A 19,007-nucleotide genomic window follows, 5' to 3' on the forward strand; every position below is an offset into this window, starting at 1 on the left:
ATAGGCAAGAGTTCTCGAGGAATAACGACCCAATGCGTTATAAAAGTTTATTTCCAAAGGCAGGCGTAAGAGGTCTGGCTCAGCCCGCTCGGAGGAGAACCGCCGCCCTCACTGAGGCGGAAATCAGGACGCCTGCAGTGTGAGTGGACCAGGGGGACGGGAGGAGGAGGAGGGATTCAAAAGAGAATAAATGCGATGAAGAGAGGGGCTCCCTGTGATTTTTGCAGTGTTTCAGGAAGTGACATCATGGAGGACTCCAGGTTAGAGCTGCAGAGTTGAGGGGAGATTCTTGCTGAACTTTCCTTCACAGACTGCTGGATGGGACTTGAGCCTGCAGCCCAGTGATGACAGAGGTCCAGACCACATTCTTTACTGCGATTGCCTGGGCAATAATCACTGTTCACTCTGGTTTACTGGTGCATCTGATCTGGTCCCTGACTTGTTACTGTATTTCATTTCTTCACTGCTAGCTGAGGAGAAAACGTGTCGCAAGATTCTGTCTCCACTACATTTTCTGTTTTTTTTTTTAAACATGACATCTATTCATCCATTGATTATCAGAAAAGATGCCTAGAGCCCATCCCGGAAGCACACTACTACACCCTGGACTGGACGCCAGTAATGACCAGGGTTCAGACATACAGGCCAGGAGGAGGGTGGAGCTCAGAGCACCCAGTGTAAATGCACACAAACAAGGGGAGAGCTTGCAAACTCCACACAGCAGGTTCTGCAGTCCGGAATCAAACCCAAGACCCAAAAGCTGTGAGACAGCAGTGCTAACTGCTAAGGCACTGCACCCCCCAAATCACTGAAGACATGATTAAATTTTCTGTACGATTTCAGTAACCAGTTGTTTGCAGACCTGTAGCACCACAGAACCAGAGGGACAGTTAATTTTAGCAGTCAGACGGAGACTGAAAGGGGAACTGCAGTCCCACGTTCTCTGACTGGTCCTCAAATCCCAGTAACGAAATAAATTAATTGACGGTATTGCAAAATTTTGCTAATTCCAAATTGAGCACAAAATCATGAACTTTGTGAAAGTTGACATGCTGTTGAAAACCCCTGGTCTCATCATGGGCAAGAGCAAGAGTTTGCACAAAGTGTGACATGATTTGGCCCTTCCTGCTCACTGCTCACTGTAATGACTAATGTGCAGCAGACATTTCACGGCAGAAACGTTTCAGCACGATCTGCATTCAGAGTTAACAAGTAGTATTTGTTGCCAAAAATGTCTCAAAGTCAAGAGTAATATTTCTACTGTATTGAAAGGAGATGTATTCACAAGCCTGCTTGTTTTCTATGTGATAAGAACACTTCACGTCACCAGAAGTGTTTTTGCCTCATTCTGAATGGCAGAATATGGCGCTGTACATGCCCAGGGATCTTGTCTATTTAGTGGTGTAAACTGGAGATGTTTCAGGACGCTGCAGAAGGAGCACAATGTTACCTCACTCTGCAGGATCATCACCGCATGGTTGAAGTGATGGTGTTCCAGGGTGGCCGAGGTTCCATAGAGCTGAGCCAGAGCAGACCCTGTCCTTCAGAGAGAGGGGGATACACACACAGAGAGAGGGGGATACACAAACGGATAGAGGAATACACACACAGAGAGAGGGGGATACATACAGAGAGAGGGGGATACATACACAGAGATAGGGTGACAGAGAGAGAGAGACAGTCACTCAAGATAGGGCTAATACCCACTGAATGGAAAACTGCTAACATCATTCTCGTCCATTAAAAAAGGACACAAAACAGACCCAAGTAATTATACACCAATGAGTCTGACTTCTATTACATGCAAGGTTTTGGTATAGTACGGTAAGTCATACTTAACTCGTCTTATTGGTTGAGAGTTCTTTGAGCAAACAGGAGCAGTAAAGGACAGAAAATATGATGTGGTGTATTTAGTTTTTTTTAAAGGCTTTTGATAAAGTCCCTCATACAACACTAATTCTTCAATGGCAGGCAGCAGGCAGTCAAGGTCATGCAAGTATCTGGATCAAGAGCAGGTTGATATAGGGTTCCCAGCACTGGTCCTAGGGACCCTGTTTCCTGCTTCATCCCAGCTGCGCTTACAGAGAAGAGCCCTAGATTGACATAATAGTAGAATTTCTTTACATTCCTAAATTGTTTTCAGTTCCTAACCATGCTAGAAGTTGATTTTAACTATTGTGTCATGAAAGTAACTTGCAATTTCCAATTGTTTAGTAGAATTTAACTTGCCAGGTTCCAAACAAGGAACTTGTTCATTCAATTAGGGTTTCTGTTAAGTCAAGATCCTGGCTGGATTGAAAACCAGTAGGCGCAGGATTGCCCAGGACCTGTGCTGGGAACCCCGGGGGTACATTGATAGAGAATAGAGTATAGATAGAGTGGGAGTGCTCAGATTAGTGTGATGGGCAGCAATCAGTGGAGTACCACACGGATCTGTACTGGGACCACAGCTCTTCCCAATCTCACACCAATGATCTAGATTCTGGAATAGTTGGTAAACTAGTCACGTTTGCAGAGGAGACCAAATTAGGAGGATCAGCAAACACTGCAGAAGCAACAGCTGAAATTAAAAAAATTCAGAATTTCAGAACTGGCTTGGCGGGCGGCCGGCCCAGGAGGTTTAATGCGGACTGTGTACGCACTTGGCCTGGAAGGCGTTGTTTGTCCCCCTGTGGTCCAGGTCATGGCAGAGACAGCCCACCATCAGAGCTAAGATTTCAGAGTCGGAGAGGATGTCCTGGAAACGGGCCGTCTGAGGGGAGACGAGAGACAGCAGCTTGAGCGGCTCACTCTCCCGGAAAGTCTTCAATAACCCGAGCCGGCCCAGTCTCAGTCTTGAGTGATTATTGAAGAAGATCAGAGGTGGCAGTAAGGCATAGTTACGTTCCCAGTGCATAAACATCCAAACTCCTTCTCACCTCCAGAGACCATCCCTGGGACGAAGGAGCTGTGGATATGGAGGGGCTGGGAGTGTCAGAGGCTGTTCTGGAATCCGAGCTTTCTGACATGGCCGTGTTAGAAAAGTGGAAATCCACTGAGAAATGTACACCGAGCCCCAGTTATGTCTTTACTGCCATTCTATTATTCACAACACCCTTTATTTTATATACAGATCCCACCTGGCCTTGCACCTTCTAGACTGCAGGCTGGTGCGGCTGGTTTCATTCTCGTTTCTAGTCACATCACATTTCCCCATGAATCCCCATAAATACCGTAGCAGTGTGGCAGTGGGAGGAGCCGCGGCGAGCACCGGTACGAGTCGACGCCCCGTCTGAGGAGGCGGAGGCTCCGGTGTGAGGCCAGCGGGAATCGAAAAACCAACAAAAAAGGAAAAATACAAACTTGCGCCGTTGCAAAAACCGGCTCTACGCCGTCTGTTCAAAACATCACCCAGGCTGGACTAACAGGGTCCAGCCTGGAAAAGGACCCCACTTGGAGGTGGGGATTGGACTGGACTATTCCCTATCTAGCGGGGTCCAGTCTGGGAGCGCAGGGAGCGCAGGGAGCGCAGGGCCAAAATAAATACAAATAAAACGGCCTGCCCAGGTGAAACTGCACAGCGGGACAGGCGACAAGAAAAGAAAAGGGCCGACCTCACGCTCGGGTACAGTCCCCCTCCGGGGCTGCCAGTATAGTGTAGCTCCCCTTGCGGGGTGGGAGCCTGCTCGCCCCGTCGGAGGGGTGTCCAGCGTGGTTAAACATTGCCTGTACAGCTGCTCTTCATCAGCCTACGGCGGTCCAGCTGTGACTCGCCAGGGCTTCGCCTCCACACTGAACACGCCCCTCACGTACTACAATACGGATGGTGCTCTGTCCCTGCTGGCTCTTAGGAGTTTTCCGTCTGTGATGCCTTTTGTCTCTGATAGCACTTGTCTTCGCCCCGGCAGGGGGGTCAGACGGGCGACAGCAGGGCACGCGTGCAGCCCACGGAGGGGAGGGGGCAGGACCGGGCAGGAACGGGCTTGCCTACCGTGATCATGACAAACATGCACTGGGACACGTTGAAGGCATGGCGCCAGTTATGGTACGCCACCTGGCGGTAGTTCTTCCTCACCGTGAGCAGCCAGCGGCACAGGACCTGGGAGAAGAGTGCACCGCGGGTTACCATTCTGCTGAATTTCTGTTTTCTGAAATCAACTCTTCCTCCCTGTAAATTTGTACCAGGTAAGATTCTGGGATCAGCTACCAGCAACCAAACTGGCTGGATAGGCCCCCTGTCATTTATAACCTCTTTCTCACTGTGAGGCATAAAGCTGGTCTAAATCAGGTGGGCATGTCAAATCATTGGTGATGGCAACTGTTTTCAAAAGGGAGACATCACTTCACTCATTTTGTTGCATTACCTCATAGTCAATTTTGAATTTCTGGACAATTCCCAGTTCCAGGAACATCCTGAGCGAAGCTGTGATCATCGCGTCGCTATCGAGAGAAAAGTCGTTGAAGTAGAATTGATCGATTCCCAGCTCAGTGACTAGAGGGATTTTAGCTGCCTGAAAGAAAAATAACAGACCTTAAATCATACAGTGTCTAAGGAATTGCATGTTGAATTCTTATTTTTACAAGCCCTACTATATAATAAATTGCTGACATGTGGGGAAAGTATCAGGACAGAATTACACCCTGAGACAGGAGCTGGGCCTGATGCTCTTTAGTGGACTCTAATTTAACGTAACATTCAGCACATAGTGTGATTATTGTAATTAGTGGGAGCAGTAGTCCGTAAGAGTCCTGAAAATCCCTTCACATACAGGAGGGCTGCTGCCACTCAAGCCGAGCAGCCCTCCGGGCTAACACACAGCGGCCTCCTGCACTGCCAGCCCCACTGCACAGCAGACCAGAGCAGGAGAGACACCAGGCTTCGCACCACTGCTGTGGGTGAGAACGTATACCCAGCACCTCATCTGAAAGAGTGGTATGACGTCTAACTGAGCAGATTTAAGAAAAGGTGGACCACAGTTTTGTTATTCCAAAGCAGGGGGAGTAGCAAACAGAAATGGAAGTAGCAAGAACACACACTGTACACATCTCCTGGGCAGGCCAGAGCCACACGATAAGACATGAGGGAACCACGTGAGGTGATCAGATAAAGCAGAGCTGCTTACACATCCGGACTGTGACCATGGCTCTAAACATACAGCATAGTGTCCGTTTGAAGGGAAACGCAAACATCTGGCTGTCACCAACATGAACAATATAAGATATTTAATTCAAGCGCTTCTTTGTTACTGCTACCCATTTTATATTCCACAAGAGAGCTCTTTCTTACAGCTGCACCACTTACAGAAAACCAATTACAACATCAAATGCATTTTAAAACGAGCAGAAAAACTCAGAAGTTAACATATTCAATTTCTTCTTGGTGCACTAATATTTAGTGACCCCATGACACCTGCTCTGCTGCCAGCGATGTTGTTCTGTATTATTTATACAGCAGCAGTTAGCTGGAGAGGAACTATGTTTCTGTAATAATCTTCAGATAGATTTATAGTCCAGGCGCGATTATGTTTCTGAACGCAGTAATCCAGGCCTCTGTACATAAACACCTGCCAAGACACACATTGACTGAGCCTACTGCGTATTTCACATCAACACAGACACTGCTGCAGTAATTGAAACCGACAGGGCTGCCATTAAGACTCACCTTAGGTCTGAATTCAGGTGATGTAATTCATTGTGAAAGTCGTTGCACACGTTAACGGTTGTCTTTTTATTAACACCTTTATTGAAATCGCTTTCAACCTGACCTGTGTGCCACTGAGTTAGGTGTTTTTCATAGTACAAAACAACACAACACCTGCTGGCACTTGAAGTTACCTTAAGTCTGTCCACTTCGACCTTCGAGCAGGTGGCGTGATAAGACAGCATCTGCGAGACAGAAATGCACAGAAGCCATTGTGTCGGTGACAACTGTGTCTCTCTCTCTTTGCCACACTCACTTTGAGAGAGATGGCATGAACAAATCAAATTGAACACCTTCGAAATGTGTTTACTGGGAAAGAAAACAGCACTCCCATTGCCATCAGTAGAACTGCATTTAAATCTTGTTATAAAGGATGGTTAAGTGACAAACTTTTAAAGTTTGGCTCTATTGCAAACAGTCATTACATTTTTCCAATGTGCATCATCCAAGCCAACATCCCCTGGAACTAAAACTGCTTGTTGTTCATTTCCTTGTGCATTTTTCAATAAACATGTTGCAGGACTCAGTGTGCTACTACATTAAAACAGCTATATTTCATACCCCATCGTGTGTTGCATTATGGTCATTAGATCAGAATGTTTCTTCTAATGTAGCACTGCCGTGTGCTTGCTGTGCTGATGAAAATGATCATCCTGGGTCACACTTTCTACCAGCCTGCTGCCAGTCCTGGCCTTCCCCTCTCTTCCTCTTCCTCCCGTTGAGCACTAGGGGCTTCTCAGCAGAGGGACACAGTGCAGAAGTTCCACTTCTTATTTATGTATTCCTGTGCTGAGGAATCTGTTTCAGTGACGTTAAGGCTTATGATTAAACTTGTTTGGAGCTACAGCATGATAGGGGATATCTGATCTTTGAGCTGAGAACCAATTAGTCCCATAGAAACCTTCCTTTTCCTTTAAAGAAACTCAATGGCGTATATGATCTGAAAATAGATCTGGATAGAGCATGTACCATGAATAATTAAATTGGGGCTTAAATATTTATGTTAGAAAGGCCTAGTGTAATTTAAACTAAATGAAACAAGCACTAGGCTTTGACCATGTTGTATTTACATTTTTTACATTCACGTTTTAAACTTCTGTACTTTTTAAAAAAGTATTCTGTACAATACTTTTTTTTAAAAGTGCGGAGTAATGTGTGTGTGGCAAAGCAGGGGTTGGAAACACGAGTGAGTTCCCCAGGGACGGGGTCATCCCATTGAGGAGAGCCACATTCTCCGGATTCTCCCGGGGAACTCACTGAACTGGCGGCACCTGGACACTCCAGCTCCCTATAAAAGCAGTTCCTGGAGGCAGTCTGAGGTTGTCCTTTCATGGACCCTCACGGTTTAGTGAGTGAGTTTTCAAAAAAAAAAAAAAAAAAAAAAAAACACCCCACCAACAACTCTCTAGTCACAGAGGGCTTATAACAGGATAAATCTGGTAGCAGCCTCGGTCGTTTTCCGGGTCGGGACGCCGGTAAATAAGAAGACGGTTAATGAGCGCACCTGGCCAACCGGAATCGACCGAGAGGTTAGTTTCAGTTCACGTGGAGATCCTTTGCCACGCTATCTTAGAAGGGGATCTACCACAGTGGGGTATCTAAACATCATGATGTATCTTTATATTTATATAATGCATCAAAAGAAACATCACTCTATTTATGCATGAAAATCGTTCTGAAATGTAAATATTGTGGTGTGATTTTTGATTAACTGGGGGTGAGTTTCCCGAAAGCATCGTAGCGCTAAGAACATCGTAAACTCGCTCTTAAGATCGATCGTTAATTGACGAGTGTTTCCCAAAACCCATCGTGACTAAAGTAGCACGTTAAATCTTTCGTAGTCTACGTCTTCCCTGACCCACTCGTTAATCACTAAGTGCTTCTTAAACTGGCTACCTCTTGCGCCAACTTTAGCGACAGAGATCGCCAGACAGAGCACATTAAATTCACGTCATGGGAATTATCTGGAAATATAGAACACTAAAATTTTATATGAAGGATTTTGATATTTTGTTGTACGATGTAAGAGGAAATCTGAAAAAAGAACATTTATTTATACTGTAATTAATTTGCCATCTTGGGTAAATTTCATATTCATAAGTCAAATGTTTTAATAATACTCCCTCTTTTAGTACTTTTGAGGTGGGGTTTAAATTGTTTTTAAATTCCATAAAGAACGTGAAAAATGCCACAGCAAGGAAAAAATGTGATATATGTAAAAATATAACTTGGTTACATAAATATTTACCTCATTAGCGCTGGCAGTTAATTGTTTTGTTCTTTTTATGTTTTCTTTCTTTTATCTGTATTTTCCCCTCTACTTGTATTTGTTTGGGAGCTGCGAGGGCACATGGCCAGAGAACCCCAATCCGTTACAATACACTTAGTTAAAAAGAAAGGCTAAGTTTTATCCTTGACTAGATGGTATTATTTTCAGGATGAAATGCAGTAATGCATTATGTAAGTTAAATCATTGGGCCGAACATGTATTTAAAATGTAGCGCTACGCAGGGCGCGCTGAGAACAGCACCTGGGTTCTACGGGACTATATAGTGGGACGGAGGCTGGGATACAGTCTCTTCCCTTCAGGTGTGTGTGTGTTAGTGTAGGTGCAGCGCTGTAACCCCTGTCCCTGTGTGTGTACCTTTCCCGATTCAACTTCATAAATATGTTGTTCAGCCCCGTTCCCTGAGTCCCACGCCTGCTCCATTCCGTACCCAAACCCGCGGTCGATACAATATTTGAATTTCGAATACCGTTTTATGTTCTGTCGTGATTGTTGACGGTAAAGCTTAGACCTACTTGTTTTAAAATGTGATTATAGATCCTGTATTTGTTGAGTGACGCATGCCAGGCTTAGTAGTTAATTTTTCCATTGAATTCCAATACACCCAATAACTATAAATAACAGTTTTTTTCTCATGAAACACTGTGATTCTTAACGATTGCAGCGCGACAAAAAGTATTGCTTTAAATCAAAGACGTCGTGCAGGACGCATACACCGTCCACACAGTAAAACTTGGTTTTCTTTTACGGCATGTCAGTCATTTATTTTATTTTCTCTTAAAAACAATAAGGGTCCCATTTTGTGCATATCTATACGCTTTCGCTTAAATTGTTAAATTATGATGTCATGTATGCTTCATATTCCTTTTCATAACCATTTCATCCCACTGAAGGACCGAAACCGACACCATATAATGAAAGTATTGTCAATCGATTGTTTTGTTTTAGCTTTTTGCTAAGCGACTTCAGGGGCGGGGTTAACAAAGAAGTACTTTATTCTCGCCCGTTAAATGACCGATTAAGAGGGGTTTGGGGAAACGCACGAAAAAGTAGCTCGTGCGTTACGTACGTACATCGTAAAATTGCTCGTTAGTCTCTAAGATTAATCATTTTCGGGAAACTCAGTAACATGTCAGTGTACTGTACCTCTATACAGTAAAAACATGGTTTAGTATGTAGCTTTGCCAGCTGTCTGTTGCAGTTAGAGGTACGAAGTATCTCTGAATGCTTGGTGTATTAAAGAAGCTTACATCAAGAGCAACAGACTGTTTGGCCCACGTCTTTTTCACTTGGTTGTACATCATGGTGTTATTGATTCCTAGTCCACAGAAGATGACAAAAGCCTAAAATGAGAGACAGAAATTCAGGCTTTAGTGAAACACTCAAAACCACACGCATGCAAGATCAAGACCATACCTGCAGGAAGGAGGGCAGTGCTTGAGACTGATTTAACAGTGACTATTGTTGTCATTTCCTGCGTGTGCGTGTGCGTGTGCGTGTGTGACCTGCGATAGTGGCCTGTCCAGGGTGTACCCTGCCTTGTGCCTGTTGCTTGCTGGGTGGACTCTGGCTTCTCTGCAACCCTGAGTTGGATGGATGGATGGATTAAAGGTTGTCACGCACAGGGGGAAAAAAAAAAGTTATCATGAGTACATGATACATAACTGTATACAAATGTGTTAATCCACAGTAAGTGTCATTACTGTTCACACAGGGATGACATTGAATTAGTCAGTGACCGATGTGTCTGCAGCCTGGAGGGCAGGAGCTCCAGACCTGGTGCAGAGTGAAGTGGTCCGCGTGTGGCTCAGGGCCGGTCTGAGGGGAGAAGGCAGTGCTTGTCTGTGATTGTCCTGTGAACTGTGACTGTGGCACATTACGTATATCTCATAGCTACAGCTGTGTGCAGAGACTTCTCACGGCCGGGAAAAGCTGCATTCTGCAAACTGTATGAAAAACAACCACTCCAAATGAAGACAAGGCCACTGTTTGCTGTCTGAAGAAAGCGGGAGGAGAGCTGGGCTGCACTTCATTTCACATCAAATTAAATACAGAAATCACTAAAACGAGTAATATTCTAGTCCATGTTGTATCTATTATCCATCATTGTTATACAGAACCCTATAAGTTTTTCTTTCTGCCAGATAAAGAAGAATTCAGATTTGAAAAGAAGAAAAAGATTTGCATGCTAGTTAGTGTGCATTTATAAAACAGTAATAATAACAATTGCCATACAGCAACATTCCCACTAGAGGTCACTAAAGAGTTAGTGAAGCAGTTTCCAGGAGAGCAGCCAAAAACTGAGAGCCATGTGCTTCTCATTTCAGAATAAAGCACCGGCTTGAAGGTACCCTAGTAGCTATCAAAGGCACAAAGACGTAAAATGAAACTCAAAAGCTTCTGCAAACAATCTTCTTCCAGTAACTAGACCAGAAATAGGTTTTACCCATTAGATTTAATATTATTTGAATCTACTAACTCAAGGAAGGAAAGGAAGAAACAGCAGCCCGAACTTGTCTTGACTGCATATTTCTGAGAGACTCTTATTGTTTACCCCTTAAGCTTGAGTTATCACTATGAATGTTTCATGCATGCAGATCACTCTGAAGTGAGCAGAGCTGGTAAATGGATGCTCCAGTGGGGCCAGGCCAGGCCTCAGACCTGTCAGAAACAGAACAAGCACTGAACCCAGTTCTGGCACAGAAAGAAACTGTATTCTTCAGCATGAACAACACCAAGCAAAGACCGGCCCATGAAGAGCTAAATAAGTTTACTCCTAAATAGTTAGGTCTAAATAGTAACTAAATAGTTCAGCATCTGCATGCAGGAGATCAACAGCCTCATGCAGCTGGGCAGGACATGTACCTCAAAGAGCCTTTGATCAGCATCATCAAACGTCTTCCTGTCCAGTCGATTCAGAATCTGGGCCACACCTGCAGGGCAGAAAGAGGCAGATGAGAGATTCGCACACTGCAGGCCTCTGGTAAACATGTGAGTAGGCCTGCGGGACAGTGGGCCAGTGGGCGGGCCTGTGGGCAGGCCCGTCCAGCCCAGGGTCATTTCTGCAGCACACCCACCGATAATCTGATGAGTCCTGTTCCAGATGGGGACGCAGAGCACGGAGCGAATGGGGAACCCAGAGGCCTGGTCCGCCTGGAAGAGACAGCGGTCAGAGGCGAGACCCTTCTCACAGAGAGGGAGTTTCCAGCTTCGGTGCTCTTGAAGTCTGACTTGGTCTAACTAAGGCCATTCAGTTTTTCAGCAGAACTGCACACACAGCAGTGCAGTCTCCTGTCTTTCTATTCTTAATAACAATCAAAAAAGAGAGACTAAATTTAAGAATTATAATCGCCAACTGTTTTTATTCCACTCTGCCCAAATTCCCACCTATCGGTACAGCCGGTTGTGTCTTTACTCTGGACCCAATGAGAAGGACCTGAAAGCTCCTCCAACCCACCAGAGAGTCACTCGGCTTCTGTCAGGTTCTGACAACTTCACTGCCACCCCGGAGCCCGATCGGGTCAGATCAAGGCCGGTCCCGGTCAGGACTGGGGTGGAGACCTCAAAAGAAACCTGCTGCTGTGAGTGGTGCTGGTGGGCCAGTAGGTGGCGTTCTTCCCCCGGGGCCAGAATTTGCAATCCAGCGCCCCAGTATGGTGATGTAGGTGATGGCACTCACAGTAGGAGGTGTCATTGTTCTGAAGAGAGGCTTGATCAAGACCTGACAGCCTGACCGTGCTCCTGAGCAGTGGTGCTGAGTTTAGAAGAGGCTAAAGTCTGCTTCATCCCCTCCTCAAGAGCCATCACGAGGCCTAAGTGACCACTGCAGGAATAAATGATCTCAGGACTGAAACCCAAAGAAGTGTAAACCAAAAACTTTAAACATTTCCGACAAGGGTGGACTGGAGTGTCAATTTAATCTCATCCAGGGCAGAGACCTCACACACAAGTTAAAACTATCCGCCCCAGGGGCCGAGGGACACGGTGTCCCCTTGTGGAGAGCCCAGGGGAGACGGGGCGGTCTGGGCCGTACCTCGGTGTCGAAGCGCGGGTCCTGGCACACATCGCTGATGTTCACCGGCAGGCCAGTGGAGGCCACCAGCTCCGCGATGCTGTTATTGATCAGCCAGTCGGAACAAGAGAGCTTCTCCAGGCTGGCACAGTCAGGGAGGCATGAAGAGCAGCGTTAGGTGGCAAGAAGTGACCCACAAGCTCCATCTATAGCCCTTGCAAGGAGTATAATGGCTTTTAAAGGAGGAGATGGTGTCGTACCTGCGATCATTTAAATACTGTTAAAGTAATTCTGTATCGGTAATAGGAATGCATTCATGTTGTTTTGCTCATTATATAGATCACTGTACTTCAGTGCCTTATAAAAGTATTCTCACACTTTTCATATTTAATATTTTATTCAAATCTTGAATGCTCAAATTAAAGACTTTTAAGGGTAAGATACAGTAAGTAACAAATGTCAAAAGCTCAAGAGAAATCAAATGAACTATGACACCTGCATGCAGCTAAGAATGGAGATACTGTATCTGCCCATTCTTCTTGGCAGATTGCTGGACTCCTCTTTGCTCTTTCAGGTCTAAACACACGTTTCTGTGATCTCACAGATTCTCAGTAGGGGGCTCTGACTGGGCTTCTCAAGGACACTTGTTTCCATCTATCCTCCCACCAGTCTTCACAAGCTTCCCAGTCCCCGCTGATAAGAGGTGGAACTATAACTTAATTCTGCCAGCCCTATGTTTGACAGTAGGGATGGTGTTGACTGAGTGATGCACTACAGTGTGTCAGATATAACGCTTTGCATCAAGACCAAAATGTTCCAATATTGGAACCACAATAAAGCTTTTGCCACATATTTACAGTATCACTCAGGTACCATGTTGCAAACCCACGTGGGATTTGAGATGCATTTTACCAGTTTCATACAAGCCCCTTAGTGGAGTGACCAGGGATATCGCTGAGCCATGGACATTCTGTCCCCTCTGTCCTCTGACCGCTGTAGCTCTTTCAAAGTCACTGTTCGCCTCCCAGTGGCATCACTGACCAGTTCCCTCCTTGCCCAGCTGCTCAGTTTGAAAAGACAGCCTTACCTAAACTTAGTCTTCTTGATGATTGACTGCAACATGTTCAAAGAGCAATTGAGGGTCTTTGACATGTTTTTATGCTCTTCCCTGTGCTTTTATAGCTTTATCCTCGAGGTGTTGTGACAGTGGACCACGGCTCCCACTGTACTCCCCACTCCGGCGTGTGGGAATGCGCAGCTACAGCACCTGAGGCTGATCAGGGCTGCGCTTTAAAGACCCCCACGCGCCCGCAGACGGCGTTCATCGGAGAACCGAATGTGTTCCCCTCACCGGCGACACACATCTACTCGGATCCACGAAAGGATTCTCTCCTCTACCAGAGAACAGAAACACCTGCAGACGACTACACACCGGCACACCGCACAGAGAACAACAAGCGCTCTGCCGGTGCTCAGCCAGCTCCCTATCACATCCGACACCATCACAGTGTTTTGAAAGCTCCTTGGACTTTGGTTCCTGGCTGCTGGTTGACTCTTTGCTTGAAATTCACTCTGTGACAAACCGTACAGAGAAGTGTATTTTTTTTAATTAACTCGTTACACTCCGATTAGGCATAGGTATGTTTTTGTTTCAGCAGATTTTTGGATATCTAGCTGGTTTTACCTGGTGACAGGAAACATGCAACACTGAAGACCTGGAGTGGAAAATATTGAAAGATGGGCATACTTTGGAAATGATATGCGAGGATGACTGTGTCAAATATTATATAACAAATGTTTAAATCACATCCTGATATGTGTATGATTTTGTGAGCCATAATACTGCTAATTTTTATTAGCAATGAAGACCACTGGGCTGTGTGTGGGAAGGGGGCTGTGTCTACCTCTGGCTCTGCAGGGTTAATGAGAACAGAGGAGCTCACCTGAGGTCCTGGTCCGTGCAGCTCAGGGGAGACATGAGTTCAAATGTCTTTGAAAACTTAACAACCTGCACAACACAAGACAGACGAGAAGATGGTATAAATATCATCTCCTAGCCATCAAAATCCTCGTCAGCCTCGCGGCCTGACACCTGCCTGGCGCTCAGGAGCTCCTCTTGGCAAACTGCTTCTTTCAACTGTTAATCCTGTGCTTCTGTCTATCCCTCACCTCTAATAAATAACAATAAAGTTATTATTTTTTTAATCCTGTGCTTCTGTCTATCCCTCACCTCTCGGCGTCCTGAGAGATAGCTCTGCTGCAGCACTTCCCAACAGATGGTGATGCTCAAGCCTATAGCTAGCAGATGAAAAACCAGATCATCTGTCATCTGTCATCAAACGGTGCAGTTTTACTGTTCGTGTCTGCTGCTAAATGTACTTTTAATGACAGCCATCGTTTTCCATGTATGGTATATTAACTTACAATAGCCAGATCAAAGGTGTCCATATTCTACATTTTCATTAGAATAATGTAGTTTCATGGGAGATGAACTCACAGAGCATGAATGTATTTTTTGTGGTAAAGAGATTCTTGCAAAGCTCAATATAGGACATATCTGCTGCTGTAGTCAACTGTCCCTATTTCAGCAATCCAGAAGAGGTAATAACAGTCTACACTAACCTCAAGACCACTAGCAGACCTTCGGGAAACCTTTAAAATACCTCCCCTGATTCTGGGGTATGAAACCTGTTTTAACTGGCAGTGCAGGGGATATTGCCCTGCGATTGTCACCCTTGATCTACAGGTGGATGTTGCGGGTGTGGAGCAGGGCTGCCTGTGTGCTCTGTGAGGGGTGAGAGAGACACGGTACCGGCGAGCTGATGTCCTCCAGGAGCAGCACGGAGCACCTCTCGCACTGCAGCAGCGTCAGCGCTCTCTGCATGATCTTCCTCACAACCTTCTCCAGGTCCGTCTGCTCCTCGAACAGATCGTTCACCACCTCCAGCAGGGCCTGGAAAACACACCCACAGTTCAAGCTCAACTGCCGCAAAACTTCATACGCCTCTTCGGCGCCTCCAGTAAAAGACCAGTCAGGAAGGTTTAAGGAAAATTTTGTTAAATCCAGTCAGAGCCAAAGCCTCTTGGTAAGGATCAAGACAGGGTTACAGCGCAGCAGGGGAATTTTGAAAAGCAAAGCGGAACTGATCTTTCAGAGGGAACTGATATGGACCCAGAGCTCTGCTCTGAGGCACAGTGACAGTCACAGTCAGATTCATACTGTGTGTCTTGACTAGTCCTTCCCTGCTCCTTTCAGCTCACAGCTGATGCAGATGTTCAGAGTGAAGCCCCTGGCTCCTGGCGCACAGCTGGAGCACATAGCCTCGAGGAAAAGAGCAATAATTTCTCACTCACTGTCTGAGGGGATCGCATAGTGACATCTTACTGTAACGCTCAATGGGACTGCAATTGCAAGGAGTAAACGTGGACAGAGCTCTTGGCTGAGGATTTGGTGGTTCTCTGCACTGTTTACTGCTTTGCTTTACCATGCTTGACCCGGCTGTAATTTAGGCCTTGCTTTGCATTTAAAGGTAGTTCTGTTTTCTGCTTACAGTACAGACTGCTGACAGAGATTAGACAGACAGGCTGATAGGAGGAGTCTAAGCAGATGCCTTACCCTGCTCCTTTCATACTCTTTGCGCGACTCAGAAAACAGCTTCGCATTGGAGATCGATATTCCACAGAACGGTAGGTACATCTGCAGGACCTGAGAGCACCAGAAATACCACATACATTAGAGGAACGTTTCAAGGCAAGGAGAATGATAGGAATGTCTGTCACAAATTCTAGAAGTGAATTACAGATTGAAACCTGAAGAGGAACAAGGGGCTGTTCTGGACAGAGGACAGCAGGTAACTGACACCCATCATACCAAACGTGCTGCACCGATAGGAAAATAAAAGAGTGCAATGCATCAGGGCTCTTAAAACCCCCTCCAAAAAAGCTGAGAGCCCCTGTGACTGGCGGACAGAGGCTGAGAGCGCTGGGTCTGTCAGAGGCAGCGCTACTGAAGTCTGACACCAATTAACTGAGAGAGGCAGGATCTCGCAGCCCGGATCAAAGGCTTTGCAGCTAAGCAAAAAGATCGAATAAGTTCTCTCCAGAAAACTTCAGGAGTTTATTGGGCTGCAAAAAGAACCAGAGAGAGCTGGGATAATCAGCTCGGACTTTCAATGCTTTGAAATGATTTCTGTCTGCGCACGAGCTTCGGCAACGCACTCTGCTTTCATCTGCTCCCTCCGCTGCTGAGAGAGAATTAAACATTTAGCACAGCCCCGTCGTGCCTATTGAGCGCTCTTCTGCGGCAACTTGTGCCGGCTCAATAATGCATGAGCAAGGAGTGCTTGTCTGCAGCGATCTTCAAAACAGGCCTGCGAGCCGGGAGCCTTCTGCACTGACAGTTTGCCGTTTTCATGACCTGCCCACATATTCAGGCTGACATATAATTCCATCAAAAGCTCATTTTAAAAATCCCTGACAAAAGACCCTTTTCTGTTTAACCCCTAAGATTCACAACACTAAACTGTTATTTTCTCCCTGGATGAGAGCTCTCCTCATGGGTGGCTATCTCCACAACTGGCTATCCAGCTTCATTCCAGTAAGAAAGAGATGCAGAATCTTAAATTTTAAATCAAAATCTTAAATTTTCATCTTCATGTATTCTGTAAAGGACAGTTTATTTGTTTCAAATTCAAACTTAAAACACCATTGCGTGACTTGGGTAGCTTCTGTAAAGAACAGTATGTGTAACAGTTCACTCTCTGCGTAAGCGAATGCACCACACGCTGTCACATCGGCGGTGAGTGCAGCAGAGCACAGGGACATATAACAGAGAATAAAACATGTAACAATCTATCTGACCTGGGGGAGCTGTTTCAAAGGAAAGGAAGTGTGTGGTATGAGTTGGGGAAAACAGCCAATGTACAGTATTGTGCACAGTTCTTGTGGGAAGTGTTCATAACTGCCATCACACTGCACATTGTCTGCGGGGGGAGCCATCTGTGGCCTCCTTCCTGTATAGGAGCAGGGCCTGGCCTGGTCAGCACTGGGGTGGGGCATCAGACAAACCAGGACTCTGCTGCACTGCTCATGGGCCCTGGAGTCCTGCCCAAGCCCTGCTCAGGGGGGTGCACTCTGGCCTCCCGAAGGCTCCCCCTTAACTCAGCTGGCAAATCAGCTTCTCTCCTCCCCTGGTCTGACGTGTGTCATTTCAGTGGCAGATGAACTGCGCCTGCCCCCTCCTGCATTGCCATTCTATAATTAAGGCTATAAACGCAATAAATTACAATATAATTAATACTTTTTTCGACTGTTCTGTTGACAGGTAGGTCTCCCCTCACTGAGTTAATTTGTTTAATGCAGTTCTTAATGTTCTGAATTTCCTGTGAATCTGTACCCCAGGTATTGATTTCTGGCCTGTTTGAATCTTTTCCCATTGATAGAACCAGTTATTACCAGCGTGAATCAGGCGTTCTCTTAGCGAGCTGCGAACAAGGCTTTCATCTCCACGGCTTTCAAGTCACTGCGGGGATATGCAGAATTGAGTATTGATTAAATTAGGAGACCACAGGCATATGTAATCAGAGTGGTGTGAAAATGAATTGATCCAACCAATAACTTTGCTTTAACTATCCGAAAACATGAAGGCTTTTGGGGGAGTGCACAGAACATCCAACACTAACTCTGGTGGCTCCTTCCACAGTGCGAAAGGACACCCTCTCATTCCAGAAGGGCTCCGGAAAGCAATGTGTTTCGGTGTGGAATTCACAGGACATCTCTGGGCTTTTAAGATAAATAAAGTGCACTGGACTGCAATGAGAGGGCAGGTTCTGCATAGGAGTAATTTATTTTTTATTATCACTCTATCTATTAATTTTTTTCTGTAAGGGCTGAAATCCCAGCTGATGCTCTGTGCAGATGTACTTAGATTTGTCTTAAGCACAGCAAACTAAGAGCAATGTTTAGAGGGGCATCATCCATGTCAGACATGATGCTAAATGAGGGGATCTGCAAGCTTCTGTCCTGCTACCAAGACTTTCAGTGTTAATGGCACAGACAATGGCAGAACAAGTTAGATCAAGGGATGTAATATTAACAAAACACATGGCTGAGACCTTCACTGAGAATCTCGTCTGGTCTCTGCATTGCTGCCTCCAGAAGATTTCAGAGATATTGTCACAGCTTTGGGTGACTAAGGAAGTGTCTCTATCTAGATACCATGGGTAAACAGCTGGCTAGTGTCAACATCTCCAGCTTTGAAGCGAAGGGGTGTTTGACTGAGAGGTAGGGGGCCCAGATTCAGTGATCAAAGCAATCGTAAAGTTCACCTTGGTTTACACTAGCTAAGGAAGGGCTGGGTAAATGATTAAGTGTCAATCAACAGTCCAGAAACACCCTATTAAGAGGATGGTGAAGCAGAGTGAAGGGGAGGAAGAGCAGAGACAAGACAGAAGATATCGAAAGCACCTCATTCCAGATGACCCAGAAAGAGCAAATTGGAGCTCAGTATCTGAACCCCCTGTGCTGTGCTGTGAGGGGCGGGTTGATAACTGGGAGTCTCGTTGTGCTGCTCAAAATGAGGTAGAACAGGTCTGATGAGGCACGAGCAGCGTCTGGTGATCACAACTTCTTTGAAGGTGAACTAATGAAAGTTCACTTAACAAAAAGAATATTTAATTCTCTTTTTCAGATGGGTCCAGTCACACTGTAGTGTATAAAGGCATACGAACTTCAATAATAGATAATTCTGTCTTGTGGTTAATAATTTAAGTAGTGGTATGCTAAATTTATCCATCTTTTTAAAATGATCCCAAAACTAATGCGAAGAAATACCTGTTTTCACTAATTAGTTAGAAATGGCAGAATCTTTACTCATATTTCACACACTTTAAAAACGTCGTACAAACATGGGAAATGCTGGACGGCTTCACGTGAGTCCTGTTTGCGGTGTCTCTGCCATCTCGTGTTCGACCGTGGGAATGACGTGAGCTTGCGGGCTCCCTCTGCTGGTGGAGAAGAAGAATTCTTCG

General features: G+C 45.7%; 1 protein-coding gene across 2 annotated transcripts in view; it reads right to left on the reverse strand.

Moving 5' to 3' along the window:
• pde11al (phosphodiesterase 11a, like) overlaps positions 1-19,007 on the reverse strand; it is a 33,529-nt gene that overhangs the window by 8,023 nt on the left and 6,499 nt on the right. For both annotated transcript variants that reach the window (XM_006636210.3, XM_069194710.1), the window contains exons 3-14: positions 15,596-15,685; positions 14,792-14,932; positions 13,923-13,987; positions 12,001-12,121; positions 11,045-11,120; positions 10,833-10,900; positions 9,218-9,310; positions 5,815-5,865; positions 4,344-4,490; positions 3,971-4,078; positions 2,643-2,752; positions 1,451-1,541 (exon numbers count right to left, since the gene is read on the reverse strand). In XM_006636210.3, the coding sequence (XP_006636273.1) occupies positions 1,451-1,541; positions 2,643-2,752; positions 3,971-4,078; positions 4,344-4,490; positions 5,815-5,865; positions 9,218-9,310; positions 10,833-10,900; positions 11,045-11,120; positions 12,001-12,121; positions 13,923-13,987; positions 14,792-14,932; positions 15,596-15,685 (1,161 nt within the window). The remainder of the gene's footprint in view (positions 1-1,450; positions 1,542-2,642; positions 2,753-3,970; positions 4,079-4,343; positions 4,491-5,814; positions 5,866-9,217; positions 9,311-10,832; positions 10,901-11,044; positions 11,121-12,000; positions 12,122-13,922; positions 13,988-14,791; positions 14,933-15,595; positions 15,686-19,007) is intronic.

Source organism: Lepisosteus oculatus, chromosome 10 (assembly GCF_040954835.1).
Source record: "Lepisosteus oculatus isolate fLepOcu1 chromosome 10, fLepOcu1.hap2, whole genome shotgun sequence".
NCBI lineage: Eukaryota > Metazoa > Chordata > Actinopteri > Semionotiformes > Lepisosteidae > Lepisosteus > Lepisosteus oculatus.